This window comes from Schistocerca nitens, chromosome 11 (assembly GCF_023898315.1).
Source record: "Schistocerca nitens isolate TAMUIC-IGC-003100 chromosome 11, iqSchNite1.1, whole genome shotgun sequence".
Taxonomy (NCBI): domain Eukaryota; kingdom Metazoa; phylum Arthropoda; class Insecta; order Orthoptera; family Acrididae; genus Schistocerca; species Schistocerca nitens.
Genome location: NC_064624.1, coordinates 37,101,691 through 37,118,620, shown reverse-complemented (window position 1 = coordinate 37,118,620; position 16,930 = coordinate 37,101,691). Strand labels below are relative to the sequence as shown.

The 16,930-nt window shown below is 39.9% G+C and overlaps 1 protein-coding gene across 6 annotated transcripts in view; it reads left to right on the top strand.

Annotated features, from left to right (window-relative positions):
* Positions 1-4,586: 4,586 nt before the first annotated feature.
* Positions 4,587-16,930, top strand: part of LOC126213262 (uncharacterized) — a 96,717-nt gene continuing 84,373 nt past the window's right edge. For 3 of the 6 annotated variants that reach the window (XM_049940924.1, XM_049940919.1, XM_049940923.1), the window contains exons 1-2: positions 4,587-4,702; positions 6,311-6,399. In XM_049940924.1, coding sequence (XP_049796881.1) covers positions 6,328-6,399 — 72 coding nt within the window. In that variant the 5' untranslated portion in view covers positions 4,587-4,702; positions 6,311-6,327. Of the gene's footprint in view, positions 4,703-4,958; positions 5,173-5,210; positions 5,352-5,698; positions 5,820-6,310; positions 6,400-16,930 lie in introns of those variants that run through there. The other 3 variants (XM_049940920.1, XM_049940922.1, XM_049940921.1) reach the window with 3 other exon arrangements.

The window sequence follows — 16,930 nt, the reverse complement described above, 5'->3', positions numbered from 1 at the left end:
AACAAGTTCAGTTCCGACAGTGGATGTCAGTTGACCGATGTAATCTGGAAATTGTTCAGAAAACTTCTGAAGAATTCATAGATTTATTTTGTAGTAAGAAGTCGACTTTGATTCGGCATGACTTCATTGCCAAGCAACAATGAACATTCCTTAACTCCACAAGAGAAAACCTTATGGAATCTGAATTGGAAATACAGAAGCGTCCGATCCCGCCCGTCTGCTTTGACCCATGACGTCACAAATATGGCGGAAACGACCATAAACCATGATTCCAATATGGCGCATATAAAGTCGGTACGTACACATTATGAGAACGAAAATACATCGAAAAAAATAAACACACACACACACACACACTTTCCACAAAAAGCCTAAAGACATTAACGGGACAAGTGCGGGAAATGGGGTGTTTTTGGGTGGGGGCAAACTAAATATAAACAAATTTAGACACCCACCCCCATACAAAACCACACAAAACGACAAAAAAAAAAAAATCACAAAACTCCCCAAATACCACTAAACACGATATCATCTGGAATCGGACACTTCCCTTGACCTATATAGCTCAACAGCAGCTCCCGATCCCATAAATTGGGATCAAACACTTCCCTTGGCCTATATAGCTCAAAAACATCTCCAGATACAGCCACACATTGGGATTGAACACTTCCCTTGACATACGCACTGTTAATTTTGTCTGTCATATCCATTCCTGAACAAAAACAACAACCGATTAATTTTACTAAAATTACCACACTATGTACAGTGAACAACACTAAATTAACCTTCACACAAAATCGTTAACCCACTGAAACGAATTCCACAACAAACACAGCTGACACTCGAACAATTCTGGATAATGAGCAAAAGCAAACTGAGCCCATTATACCACACAAACGAAAACCCTCAGCATACCACCAGACGGCACAACAAACCACAATGACATCTACAAACGCGCCACACTCACAAACCAAACTCCGCGCCATCATGACGTCACACATGACAACACTCTTACGTCACGGGTCAAAGCCGACGCATGGGATCGGATACTTCTGTCGACCCTCTGAATTTGTTGTCATATGTGATTTTTCAGAAAATTATAGTATAGTTGTACAGGATGAAGCTCAGAGTTTCCACTGGACAAGACAACAGATTACCATTCATCCTTTTGTTATATATTACAAACAAGAAGACAAAATAGAGCATATGAGCTTTGTCATTGTTTCTGATTGCCTGGAGCACAATACAACTGCGGTTTACACCTTTCAAAAGAAGCTAATTTCATATCTAACAAAATTTTAAAAGATTCCAAAAAAGATATACTATTATTCTGACGGTTCTGCCGCTCAGTATAAAAATAAGAAAAACTTCCTGAACCTTTGCCTTCCTGAGGAAGACTTCAACATAAAAGCTGAGTGGCACTTTTCAGCCACAGCACATGGGAAAGGGCTTTGTGATGGAGTAGGAGGTTCAGTAAAGAGACTGGCAGCTCATGCAAGTTTGCAAAGGCCATACCAAAATCAGATTCAAACCGCACGAGATCTATTTGAGTGGGCAGTAGATAATATCACAAATGTTGATTTTGCATATTCCACTCAAGAAGACTAAGCTGCTTCAGAAATATTCTTAAAAAGCCGACTTGAAGAGGCATTGACAATCAAAGGAAACCATCAATTTCACGCTTTCATTCCCAACACTACATCAAAATTAATAGTCAAATACTTCTCAGGTGATATGCAGAGTTAGGAGAGGGAAGTAACTTCATCACCAGACAAACTGAAGTTACAAGATGTATCAGGCTATGTCACCACTGTATATGGCAGAAACTGGTGGCTTGGGTAAATTTTAGAAAAAAACGAAGAACCTGATGAAGTGAAAATAACTTTTCTTCATCCATGTGGACCAGCTAAGTCATTCTCTTATCCTGCACATGCAGATGTCCTGTGGGTGTCAGTTGTGGATGTTCTCACAAAAGTGAATCCATTTACTCCGACAGGGAGAACATACATTCTTAATGAAAGTGATGTAAAGCAAACCCAATCAGCTTTATTAAAATGTAATACGTGAAGTTCCAAGACAATTTATTGGGAAACTGCTTTCAACTCAAAACTTAATTTTTGTCTCAGGTTAGTGTTAATGTATATTTTATAGAAAGTTGTTTCAGAATTATTGTTAGTACCTATTGTGTTAAATTTAGCTATGTATAGATACCCGTTACTCAAAAACAAGTATTACATATTTAATTTGTTTAATAGTTCCATTTCAAACATCATGGGCCAGAACTATTATGTAAATACTTGTACTTATTCATACTTTACTTCAGTTTGTAGTTAAATGCTCAATTTCTTGTTTTTGTTATAGCAGTTAATATACTGTTAGTGAAGTTGTATGAAATTAAAATAAGCAACCAACTTAATTATAAAATATGCTGATTAGTTTTGATTTAATAAGGTGATGTTTTGATATTTCTAATACTTTTTTTACTTACCTTTCAGTATATTTTAAAGAAATTCCTGTTAAAGGTCAATTTGGTCAAACTAGGACTGTTAGTGAAAAACAAGAGTCCGGAATAATTTTTTTTAACAGCTAACCCATCATCATCCCAGATTTATATTTTGCAATGTGATTTACAATAGTATGAAGTAGTTTTTATTTTGAAAATTTTCAATTATGTACTTTCTGTAAAAAAAATTAAAATTAAATCAAAATATTAATTAGTATTTTGAAAAAGGTTATTAATTAGAAGCTGTGTTTTGTTGTATATCCCTGGAAAGAGCATTCAAAATGACACCTTTCCCAGTTCTCTAGCTCAATTTGGGCAGCTCCTAGGACAATTTTAAAAAAGTCCGTTCACACATTTTTGGCTGGTTTTTGAAAAGTTTACATAGCCATATTTCAGAAATGGTTTGAGATAAAAAATTGAAATTTGGTATTTTTCTTAGTCTCACTGCCCACTATAAGTATACCAACTTTCAGCAAAATTTAACAGGGTGAGGTAAAATAGGTGTGTTGATTTGACATGGAATGACTCTTCAGTCTTTCTATGAAGTTTTTGATTTAGCTTTGTTGACTTCTTTCCTCATTGATGATTAATGGCAGCAAATAAACAGTCTTATGTTACTAGTGTAGGCCGGCTCAGTGACAGAGAGCTGTGACATCTCTCCCCCGCCCCCCTCATCTAGTACAGCAGAGGCTGCCCCAGGCACCCCATCCCCACCGCACCTCAAGGTGGCACTCTGGAGCTAGTTGACTGTGGCCAACAAAGCTTCCAGCTGCATTTGGACTGTGGCTAACTCCTCCTGCATCCGCACACAACAGACACAGTCCCTATCCATCTAGCTAATATGTGATTTACTGTAAGAAACTTATGGAAACCTACTGCCACACAAGGTTAACAACTACACTCTAGGTGGCAGGAAGGACACTCAACAATGACAAACAATAAAAATTCAAGGTAGAAGCTAGATCTGGTGCTTATTTTTCTGCTAGGGTCTATCAAGTGGATACTACAGGAAAAAACAGTGACCTACAGTATACTGCTAGGGGCTATCTAGTGAATGTTATTTAACATTTTTAAACAGTAACCGGCGGTAAACTACACCTACTGGTTATCCCTCGCATTTACAGTGTAAACAAACGTTTACGTACACGCGAAAATGACCTAACAAAACTATAAAAACGGCTACCTTCAATGTATCGAGTCGAAATGACACAAATAAACGTAAATACTGAGTATTGTAACTGACAGATGCAGGTACAAAACAAAACCTTTAGCTAACAATAAGAGTTCAGAATGAAAAGCACAAATACGAACTCTACTTTATAGGAACCCATAGGCTCAGAGTACACGATCACTAATGCCCACAACAAGCTAAGGAAAATAAGCAGACGGCGAGGAGAGTATTAGCTTTCTGCTAACTAAAACGTATGTAAGAAGGGCACAGAAGTTTTATTGTAACATTGATTTACTCAGACATTTTAGTGTAACACTAATTTACCCCGTATGTTACGTCTACTTAACTGTTAAGGCTCGCAGGCTGCGCTAGTCAAACGTATGCAAGTGACGTTAGAATTCACTGTCAGTATCACTTTTCCTAATACAACGTATAAAAACTGCTACCTTCAATGTAACGAGCCTAAATGACGTGAATACTGAGCATTCAACACTAACTTAAACTGATTAACCCTCGTATTTATAATGTAAACAAACGTTCACGTACACGCGAAAAATGACCTAATAAAATGTATAAAAACTGCTATCTTCAATGTATCGAGTCTAAATGACACTAATATACGTAAATACTGAGTATTGTGCTCTACTTAATTGATGATCCCGCGCATTTAACAATGTAAATTACGAATGTAAACAAACGTTTGCGTACACACGAAACTGTCCTTAACAGAAACTTCTCTTTTCCTATTCAGACGCAAATAAAAACTGAAGTCTTCAATTTATCAGGTCTATTTCACACTAATGCACGCAAATACTATAGAAAATACAGAAAAAACTATTAATTGCATATCTCGTAACACTCACTGAAGAAGACGTAAAATTCTGCTGTTGGCCACACGATCGACAAGATTCGCGCTGGTTTTGAATGCATCTGCTCATGCTGGTTCTGCGATACTGTCACCCTTCGTGTACTGTGTAGTCAGCAGCAACCTCATGGTGTTGTGGAAATTTGTGTGTGACATTCTCCAGGTAATTTATAAGCGTTTATAAACTGCAAACAAGAATAAGTGAATAAATGTGTTTCGGAAGTAAATTAACATGGTACTTAATTTCTATCACAGTAACAGTTGAGTTTGATGAGTGTAATAGTTCCCGAATATCTTGTGATGACTCTGCTGTTTGAGGCTGCTGTCTTTATGTTTTAATTTTTAATGGTTGCATAAGGACGAGATTTTATTCTGTATTTAATTGTGATCACATCACCTATAGTGTGCTTGGTGACGGTGTGTGAATGTTGTAATTTTTCAGGTTATGTTCATAACTACTAAATACCTGAGTTGTTAGTGCTTGTTTTTGGCCTGACCGGTAAAATCGCTAAGTGTATCTTCGTAAAAGAAACAGCTGAGTTTCTGACGTGCTGTCAGGAGTAGTTTGTCTACGAAGTGATCTCCTCATATACTTCGTGGCTTACGAGAAAAGGCGGACAGTGAAGTTCAAAGGTTGTCTATGTTAGTACGGCTATTTTGACTTACTTAGCAGTAATAATGATTGCGATGATAATTTTCTGTGATTTGATGTAGACATATAGCGGCTCCAGATTTTAGGGCTAACGTAAGCATTTTTTCAAGTGCCCACAGGTACTACATAATTTCATGGTTTGAGTATGTTCGCAAGAAAGGTAATGCTGTAATTCTGTTGCATTTTGTTAGTTTTCACTGTGTTTTGATTATTCGTGTCTTTAGTATTCGTGTAGTAAATATGTAAATACCAGTTTGTTGTAGTGTGTGTGTTTTAATTGAGTTCTGTATAAGAGTACTGTAACATTATTTACGAACTGGCGAAATACAAGGTACAGATTAACTATAATTTATCTAACATAAAGCATTGCATGTCATCTGAACTCAATAGATCATTCATCTTAGTTACAGTTAGTATGAAGTCGTTTCAGTAAATCAGTTTTGTTAGAAAATGCTAACCAATGTTTAATCTTGATGGTAATCAAGAATGAGAACTTCCGCATTGCAGGGTGCAGTCTATGGTGCAGGTATTGGTTTCCTTTAATCGCAGGTAAAGATTCTAAAATGATGATGCTTCTTGTAAATTGAGCATACATCCGTGAATGAATACAGATGAAGTAAGTTTCAAGGTAATGCCTGTGTTGAAAATGCATATTCACTGATAAACAATCTGTGTGTCTGAATTTTCATCATGAACCAAGTATAGAATGAAATATTTGATGTTATTAAGTAATATCGCTGCAATGTATTGACTGCTGTGATTGTTTGTAACACTGAAGTTAATGCATGCACACAAAATTACACATCTTCCATAATTGCCACAACAGGACGGTATCCATGAGCCAGTGATGCAAAGAAGCAGTAGCAACTTTAAATGCTCAGTTTCCATTGCATGTTATTTTATGATTGTTGTCACTCTTCATGACCTGCAAAATGTGAATGAGTTTATATCAATGAACACACTTTTCCTCAGCCACTTTGAATCTGTTTCCTGTGTACTCACCCATTTACTGCACGCAATATATGAGTGAAAATACTGCCTTTGAGCTATACCTCATGGTAAAAACAGAAACTGAGTGGGCCAAAAACTTTTCTTATTTGATTGTTTTTTTCTTTTCAGACTGTAGAACTGAAGCGATGGACCAGGAGCCAAGTAAGTGGATAAAAAAAGAGGAAACTGATGAATTACAAACTGAGATACACTTCATGGTAAGTGGCTTACTTGTATTTCTTAACAAGGTTTCATTAATTTCTGTGTGCAGTGTGATGCGTGAATACATACAATTGATGTCATTCAGCTGGAAACATGAATAATTCGGTTTACTAAACTGATGAAATTTCAGTCTTAAATATCACATTTTGCACAGTGCATTGAAATAAGCCTTGTATTAAACCTCACATAGAATTGAGCAAGAGTTTCAATTTAATGTTTAGTAACCTGGAAAACTTTAATGCACAACCAAATTATACTGATAAACTGGTTGCCATAACGTGGGTATATTCTGCTCTGATACACTTCTTTTGAATGACAACCTTAATGTGCAACTTAAGAATAATTATGACTGTAGTGAATCTTAGCAGTGCCATTAAATTTATAAATGGTATCGCTGCATTTAATGCATTATTGCAGTGTATCGTGGTATGGAATGAGAATTGTAATTTATTTACTGGTAATGTAAAATAAATTATTTATAAATAATTTTGAAGTGACACTCGCATGGCCGCTAATCTGAGAAGTACATTTTGTTTACTTTGAATATGTGAACCATATGTAAGTAGAACTCTCAGCAGTAAAGTTAAATTTCAGACAAATATCACATGGAAGCATAAATTGTTACACAGCAGAATGAATTTGTATGTTGGCAGCAAAGTTTTGATGAAGCCATGGGGCTACACATCAAATATTGACAGGTTTGTTCATAACCACTTTCTGCATTTGCTGCATATTGTTACGCATATTGTTTGTGAAACTGTCACAATGTTACAGTTACTGGTGTAAATAATCTTACATATGCATGTCACTTGAAATCTGATGCAGTGCAAACCGTTGTAGGGTATTCACCTATCAGCAGCAAACAAATTCACTTGGTGCCACTAGTATTTTTATCCTGCAAACGAGAATTGAGCGTACCGACACAATCATTCAAACTGCTTGTGAACTATCTGTGCTGAAAAGATCTGTTTCAACATCCATCTTGAGTGCACTGCAGAAGTACTGTGATAGCATTAATGCAGCATTTGCATTTGAATATATGTGAGTACTTCATTATAGATTATACAAACTATGTGAACAGCTTGCAATTCATTTGACGAGCATTATCACAACAGTAATCCTAAACAATCACTGTGAGGAAATGATAAGAAAATAAAAATACTAGATTTTATTAAATACAGTAAACACAGTTCAGGCTTTGGCTTTGACCCCTGATGTAATGATGGTTTGGCATTCAGAATGATATGTATGCGCAACACACATCATGTAAATGAAAAGCAGTTTGAAAAGCCATTGACTTTGGACCTAAACTGGAGAACTATTCAAAGGCTACAAGGTTAAAATGTGGTTCTAGACCCACTCCCCCCTTGTAACATTAGTTGTAGTGGGAGTCTGATTCATAGTGCATCTCAAGGTTTAGCCTATGTTCAAAAGTGGCAGTGTTGCTGTGAGTTGACAAAGTCTAGAAATGTGAAAGCTAAGTAAAGGATATGGTAACAAATTGGTCAGTAGCACAGCCTAATGTTAACCAAAACATCCAAATGGTGCCCATAACGTAACTTTTACCTACAAGAAGTCTTCTCATACACTGTGTGCTGTGTTAGTTGATGGACTGAACTTCCCTATGACCTTAACATTGTATCAGTTGAAAGCCACCTTCTTTGCCAAATTAATTAAACGTTAATTTTTAATTAGTGTATATTTTGGGCATGAGCACATGCTGGAAAGTAATGACACAAAATTTTTATTCAGAAATTATTGAAGTATTTTAATTAAAAAATTAACATTTAACATATTTATTCTTCATGTTTGTATGTTTATTTCAAACATAGTCACCGTGGCACTGAACACCTTTCTCCCAGTGAGACACCAGGTTGTTGGTGTCGTCACTGTAGAATGCTTGACTTCGTTGGCAGACCCACAGCCTCACCTATGCTCACACTAATTCATCACTATCAAAGTTAAGTCCTTGAAGGTGTTCTTTGGATTTTGCAAACAGTTGAAAATTCATTGGCTCAAACCGGGTCAGTATGGAGGATGATCAATGATAATGAATCAAAGGCGTCAGACTGTTGCAGGTGCAAAAAAAAGTTGTGTATGGTCTGGCATTGTCATGCTGAAGGAGAGGGTGCTCCACATGTGGATGAACTATTTGAATTGGTGCTCTGTTGTCTGAGGGTTTTCTCACGTGCTGACACAGTTAAATAACACACACACACACACACACACACACATACACACACACACACACACCCATGTTACAACCTGCAGTTCAGAACTGTTCATTAGGAGGGTGCTGCATACTGTGTCAGCAAAGTGGTAACATCAACAGTGTAATATGCATGACAACTGATATTAAGAACAGAATCTAAATTTTGGAGGCATTATTTTCTGGTACACCCTTGTAATAAATTGATGTATTTGACAATTGCCTAAAATGTTGCAGAATGGTTCCCTTGGCATTGCCCAGCATCCACTTGGAAGTCATAATAATAAATCCATATACACAGCAGCCAAAACATTATCACTGATCTACTATCAGTATAAACTCATCCAGGCAATAGCATCTCACCTTGTCTTCTAGTCAGACACACGCACGTTGCATGGAGTATCAGTGAGCATCTTGTCTTGTAAAATAGGGAATGCGCACAATCTGAGTTTGACTGATAGCAGATTTTGATGGCCCGAAGGCTTGGTATGAGCATTTTGGAGGCTGCACAGCTTGCCGGGTGTTGAAGTAGTACTGTGGCAGTTGTCTTCAACACATGGCAAAACAAAGGTGAGACCATGGCCAGACGTTATAGGGTTGGGCAAGTACTCCTCATCACAGATGGTAGACATCATAGGCTGGGCAGACTGGTAAAACAAGACAGGCCACAAACTGTGGTGTAACTAACATCAGACATTAATGCTGGGCAGAGTATAATTGTGTCTGAATGCACACTGCTCCAAACACTCCTAATGATGAGTCTGTGCAGCTGATGACCCACGCCATGACATTGACAACAACTGAAATAGGCATGTAACCTTTGGCGCTGGATGTTGGCACAATGGCAGAGTACTGCGTGGTCTGATGAATCCTGATACCTTCATCGTGCCTTTGGGAGGGTGCATTTCCGTCACCCACAAGGGGAACAACCCCTTGACTCCTGTACTGTCGGGGCCTCCATTATACTCTGGGAAACAACCACGTGGGCACCCATGAGGCCAGTGGAGCTTGTGCAAGGCACTTTGTCACCAAAGAAGTATCGTAAACTGGTTGCAAAGCACATCCACCCCTTCTGTTGTTGTTGTGCTCTTCAGTGCCGAGACTGGATTGATGCAGCTCTCCATGCTACTCTATCCTGTGCAAGCTTCTTCATCCCCGAGTAACTACTGCAACCCACATCCTCCTCAATCTGTTTAGTGTATTCATGCCTTGGTCGTCCTCTATGATTTTCACCCTCCACCCTTCCCTCCAATACTAAATTGATGATCCCTTGATGGCTCAGAACTTGTCCTACCAACCAGTCCCTTCTTCTATAGGGTGGCGCACGAAATGTGTCACCATTTTGATTTTGAATATAAACTTTATTGTTAATACAATCTGAAAGGAACATATACTACAATGAAGAGCCGTCCATGGAGATTTGATCTAACTCAGTACATGCTCAATATGTCCACCATTTCGTTTCCTAACTTCCTTCAAATGAACACTGAAGTAAGTGAGTACCCCACAGCACATGTCTTCCATAATTTCACTGCAAGCTTAAAGAATAAGTCTTCTGAGCTCCATTGAATCATGTGGACGTTTCAGGAAGTTTTTTCCTTTAGGTACCCCCAACGGAAAGAGTCACATGGATTGAGGTCTGAACTATTGGGGGGGCCAATTTTGTCCGTCATTGAAGCGACCTGGAAACCTGAGTGAAATGATCCGCATGTCGAAATGCTCGTGTAAAAACTCCAACACAGTGTTTGCAGTATGTGGCCTTGCTCCACCTTGCATGAATCAGTGTGTGTTTTGAAGGGCAAGGCAGTAGCAAGAAGCTGTGGAATGAATCTATTGCGAAGCATGCTCAAATAATGTTCGCTGTTCAGTTTCTTCAAAGAAAAAGAGTCCAGTAAGTCCGTGACTGGAAATTGCTGCCCATGCTGTAATCCTCGGAGCATAATGTTGTTCATGAAGCACTTGTGGGTTTTCTGTGGCCCAAAAGCGTACGTTTTGTTTGTTAACCACACCATATAAATGAAAATGCACCTCATCTGGAAACCAAACGTTGTTGAGAGTTTCTTCCCTATCCTCCACCCACTGAGCAAACAATAGTCTCTGCTGCTTGTGTTCTTCAGTGAGCTTTTGTGCACAGGTCATCTTGTATGGATACATATGGAGGTCACTTTTAAGAATGCATTGAATGGAGCGATTGGATATTCCCGGTTGCACTGCTGCCTTTCTACACAATTTCCCAGGACTTCTCTGTACAGCAACTCGTACTGCTTCAATATTCTCCGACGAACAAACAGGCTTAGGCCGAGGTCGCTTTGGATCCAATACTGTTCCTTCCTGTACAAATTTATCGTACAACCCGTGAATGGTCTTCGTGCAAGGGACCCATCGTGTGTTAAACTGTTGTCGAAAACGCCTCCGAGTCGCAACAAGGCTTTTCGTTTCATGAAAAAGTAACACAATTGCCGATCATTGCTGTGTCGTCAGTCTTCCATTGTCGGCCATTGCTGGTTACTAGTCTCCTGGTGGCAGTATCGTGAATTACATGTCATTTCGTAACTCATTTGTTTTTCCAAGCTCTGCTGGTACTGCTGTAGAGATCGCAGCGGAGTATCTAATGTGTGGTGTAAATTGTAAAAGAAACAATTGGTAACACATTTTGTATGCCACCCTATAGTTAAGTTGTGCCACAAATTCCTCTTCTCCCCAATTCTATTCACTATCTCCTCATTAGTCACATAATCTACCCATCTAATCTTCAGCATTCTTCTGTAGCACCACGTTTCGAAAGCTTCTCTTCTCTTCTCGTCTAAAATATTTATCATCCATGTTTCACTTCCATACATGGATACACTCAATGCAAATACTTTCAGAAAAGACTTCCTGACACTTAAATGTATACTCAATGTGAACAAATTTCTCTTCTTCAGAAATGCTTTCCTTGGCATTGCCAGACTACATTTTATATTCTCTCTATTTCAACAATCATCAGTTATTTTGCTCCCCAAATAGCAAAACTTATCTACTACCTTAATTGTCTTATTTCATAATGTAATTCTGTCATCATCACCCAATTTAATTAGACTACGTTCCATTATCCTTGTTTGGCTTTTGTTGATGTTCGTCTTATATCCCTCTTTGAATGCACTGCCCATTCTGTTCAACTGATCTTCCAGGCCCTTTAATGTCTCTGACAGAATTACAATGTCATTGCCTAACCTCAAAGTTTTTATTTCTTCTCTCTGGATTTGCTTGCTCAATATACAGACTGAGCGACACGAGGAATAGGCTAGAACCCTGTCTCACTCCCTTCCCAACCGCTGCTTTCCTATCGCTCCTCCCCTATTATAACTGCCATCTGGATTCTGTACAAATTGTAAATAGCCTTTCACTCCCTGCATTTGACGACTGCCACCTTCAGAATTGAAAGAGATTATGCTAGTCAACATTTCCGAAAGCTTTCTCTAAGTTTACAAATACTAGAAATGTAGGTTTGCCTTTCCTTCATCTATCATCTACGAGGTGCATTCAAGGCCTCCGATTTTTTTTCTCTGGACTGGAAAGAGATAGAAACATGCGCATTGTTTTAAAATGAGTCTGCGTTCATTGTCAATACGGCCCAGAGATCACAGCACCGTACGGCAGATGGAATTTTACCGCCAGCGGCGAGAATGAGAACTGTTTTAAATACTTAAAATGACGACATTTTCCTTACTTGAACAGCGTGCAATAATTCGTTTTCTGAATTTGCGTGGTGTGAAACCAATTGAAATTCATCGACAGTTGAAGGAGACATGTGGTGATGGAGTTATGGGTGTGTCAAAACTGAGTTCGTGGGTGCGACAGTTTAATGAAGGCAGAACATCGTGTGACAACAAACTGAAACAACCTGGGGCTCGCACCAGCCGGTCTGACGACATGATTGAGAAAGTGGAGAGAATTGTGTTGGGGGATCGCCGAATGACTGTTGAACAGATCGCCTCCAGAGTTGGCATTTCTGTGGGTTCTGTGCACACAATCCTGCATGACGACCTGAAAATGCGAAAAGTGTCATCCAGGTGGGTGCCACGAATGCTGACGGACGACCACATGGCTGCCCGTGTGGCATGTTGCCAAGCAATGTTGACGCGCAATGACAGCATGAGTCGCACTTTCTTTTCGTCGGTTGTGACAATGGATGAGACGTGGATGCCATTTTTCAATCCAGAAACAAAGCGCCAGTCAGCTCAATGGAAGCACACAGATTCACCGCACCCAAAAAAATTTCGGGTAACCGCCAGTGCTCAAAAAATGATGGTGTCCATGTTCTGGGACAGCGAGGGTGTAATCCTTACCCATTGCATTCCAAAGGGCACTACGGTAACAGGTGCATCCTACGAAAATGTTTTGAAGAACAAATTCCTTCCTGCACTGCAACAAAAACGTCTGGGAAGGGCTGCGCGTGTGCAGTTTCACAAAGACAACGCACCCGCACATCGGGCTAACGTTATGCAACAGTTTCTTCGTGATAACAACTTTGAAGTGATTCCTCATGCTCCCTACTCACCTGACCTGGCTCCTAGTGACTTTTTGCTTTTTCCAACAATGAAAGACACTCTCCGTGGCTGCACATTCACCAGCCGTGCTGCTATTGCCTCAGCAATTTTCCAGTGGTCAAAAAAGACTCCTAAAGAAGCCTTCGCCGCTGCCATTGAATCATGGCGTCAGTGTTGTGAAAAATGTGTACATCTGCAAGGCGATTACGTCGAGAAGTAACGCCAGTTTCATCGATTTCCGGTGAGTAGTTAAGTAGAAAAAAAAAATCGGAGGCCTTAGAACTTGAATGCACCTGGTAAGATAAATCATAGGGTTGGTATTGCCTCACATGTTCCAACGTTTCTACGGAATCCAAACTAATCTTCCCTGCGGTCGGCACCTACCAGTTTTTCCATTCTACTGTAAAGAATTCATGTTAGTATTCTACAGCCATGACTTATTAAACTGATAGATCGGTAATTTTCACGCCTGTCAACGTTTTCTTTCTTTGGGATTGCAATTATTATATTCTTCTTGAAGTCTGGGGGTATTTTGCCTGTCTCATACATTTTTCTGACCAGATGGCAGAGTTTTTTCAAGGCTGGCTGTCCCAAGGCTATCAGTAGTTTTAATGGATGTTGTCTTCTCCCAGGGCCTTGTTTCAACTTATGTCTTTCAGCACTGTCAAATTCTTCACGCAGTATCGTATCTCCCATTTCAACCTCATCTATGTTCTCTTCCATTTTCAAAATATTGCCCGCAAGTGCATCGCCTTTGTGTAGACCCTCTATAGGTCTCTTCAGTATTCCAGTAGGCAGTGTCTGTCTTACCCCTAGTCATATATGCCTCTACATCCTTAAATTTGTCCTGTTACCATCCTTGCTGAGCCATTTTGCACTTCCTGTTGATCTCATTTTTGAGACGTTTGTATTCCTTTCAGCCTGCTTCATTTACTGTATTTTTATATTTTCACCATTCATCTATTAAATTCAGTATCTCCTCTGTTACCCAAGGATTTCTACTAGCATCATCTTTTTACCTACTTGATCCTCTGCTACTTTCAGTAGTAATCTCTCAAAGCTACCCTTCCCTCTTGTGCTGTATCTCTTACCCATGTCCTTGTCAATGGTTCCCTAATGCTCTCTGAAACTCTCTACAACCTCTGATCCTTTCACTTTATCCAGATCCCGTCTCTTACAATTCCTACGTTTTTGCAGTTCTTTCAGGTCTGTTTAGATATCTGCGTATTACACATTACAACCATCTCCAAATGTCGGCAGTATCTTTCAGTCAGCAGACAAGATTGGCCTGTATGCTTTTGTGCTGCATGTGTCCCTTCATGCTTCCACTTTACTATCTCATCTGAAACAGTGGACCTAGGGATGTTCAGGAGTATGGAAAGCTCGCATATAGACATGTGACACCAATGACACCCTATCACCTGACCACATTCAAAGTCAGTGAGTTCCGCGGAGCGCCCCATTTTGCTCTCTCACGATGTATAATCACTACTGAGGTCTCTGATTTGGAGCAGGTGGCAGCAAAATGCCCCAAATATGAAAAAGTAAGTTTTTGGGGGTGTCCCGATGCTTTTGAGCACATAGTGTATGATGAAGTTGTGCTTTGTGCAAAATTCTACCAGACAGCTTCCTCTTTCATTCCTTACCCACACTCCATATTCACCTCCTACTTTTCCTGCTCTTCCTTTTCCTATTATTGAGTTTCACTCCCCTCTGACTATTAAATTTTCGTCTCCCTTCATTATCTGAATAATTTCTTTTACCTCATCATACATTTCTTTAATCTCTTCATCACCTGGGGACCTAGTTGGCATATGAACTTGTAATACTGTGGTAAGTGTGGGCTTCGTGTCTATCTTGGCTACAATACTGCATTCACTATGCTGTTCATAGTTGCTTACTCGCACTCCTGTTTTTTATTCATTTTTAAACCTACTCCTCCATTACCCCTATATGATTTTGTATTTATAATCCTGTATTCATCTGACCAGAAGTCTTATTCTTCATGCCATCAAACTTAACCAATTCCCACCATATTTATCTTTACGCTATCCATTTCCCTTTTTATATTTTCTAACCTACCTGCCTGATTAAAGGGTCTGACATTCCATGTTCCAATTTGTAGAACATAAGTTTTCTGTCTCCTGATAACGATGTCATCCTGGAGATCTGAATGGGGGACTATTTGACTTCCGGAATATTTTACCCAAGAGGACACCATCATCATTTAATCAACAGTAAAGCTGCATCCCCTCGTGAAAAATTACGGCTATAGTTTCCCCTTGCTTTCATCCGTTTACAGTACCAGCACAGCAAGGCTGTTTTGGTTAATGTTACAAGACCAGATCAGTCATTCATCCTGAATGTTGCCCCTGCAACTACTGAAAAGACTGCTGCCCCTCTTAATGGACCACATATGTGTCTGGTCCCACAACAGATACCCCTCCGTTGGGGTTGCACTTAAAGAACGACTATCTGTATCGCTGAGGCACGCAAGCCTCGCTACCAGTGCCACGGTCCATGGTTCATGTTAGGTCCACTCCTTCATGACGATCATGTTTCCCACTGGCAGTGGCATTTTTTATGAAAACAATGCACCATTTCACAAGGCCATGAGTGTGATAGAGTGGTTTCAGCAACACAGTGGTGAGTTCCAATTGATGTGTTGGCCACCCAACTCACCAGCCCTGAACCTGGTCGAACAGATATGGGATGTGATTTAACATAACGTCAGAGATCATGCCCCCTTCCAGAATTTATGGGAATGAGGTGACCTGATTGTATAAATATGGTTCCAACTTCCTCCAGTGATCTAGGAAGGCCTCATTGCTTCCATGCCACTATGTCTCCCTACTGTTGTCTGTGCCAGAGGTGTACATACCAGCTTTTAGATGAGTGATGATAATCTTGGGCTGATCAGCCTATGGCAGTTACCATTATTGAAAGACAGTTGTTTTATTGTAATGATTGTGATGGTATAATGATACTGCCACATAAAGCTCAGCCAAAGAGAGCCCTGCATGGCTCACCCTCCAGTCCAGCTTCAAGACACCGACTGCCCGTGAGATCCACTGCTGTTCCTCTACACCCATTGTTGCTCCACAATGCCCACTTCTGCCACGAGCTCTGAGCTGTGAGAAGTGACATCTGCCAGGCACATGGGGCTCGAATTCAAAGAGGGAGCCCACCATGGTTCAGCCTCCTCCACCAAACCAAAATCCCCATTCCCCACCATTAAGGAGCCCTTTACATATGCCTCTCCTTGATATGAGTAATGTGCATGTGTGAGGCTTTACTCGTCCATAAATTCAGAACCAGATGGTTTGCCGAGCTCACCATGCTGACAGGGTCCCAACAACTGAGGAGATAGCTTGCTATCGAACCCTAACTCCCCCTTTTCAGCAATATTAGGGTTTCGGACTAACACTCTGTCCCCAGCCTTTCCATTGAACCTTTTAGCCCCTGATTGTAACAGATGGATAACCTGTGACGGACAATTTTGGTATTATGTCTAGCCTGGCTCCAGTTGTGCTGTGTTACTACTAGGGTGACTTGTTCTTGAAGCAAATCATTGATTGACTACAGGTTGACAAGAGGAGAATTGACCGGATGTGCTAACATAAGGGATAATGGAACAACCTCCAGGGACTTGGGTTGTGCAGTGTTAAAGATAAAATTGAGCCACGTTGTCTGAGCCTTGTTGTGAAAGATAAGCACAGCCTTCAACTTGCAGTTCACCTGGTCAGCAAAGTATGCTGGTAAAAGGATTTGTGGTCACATCTTTAATTC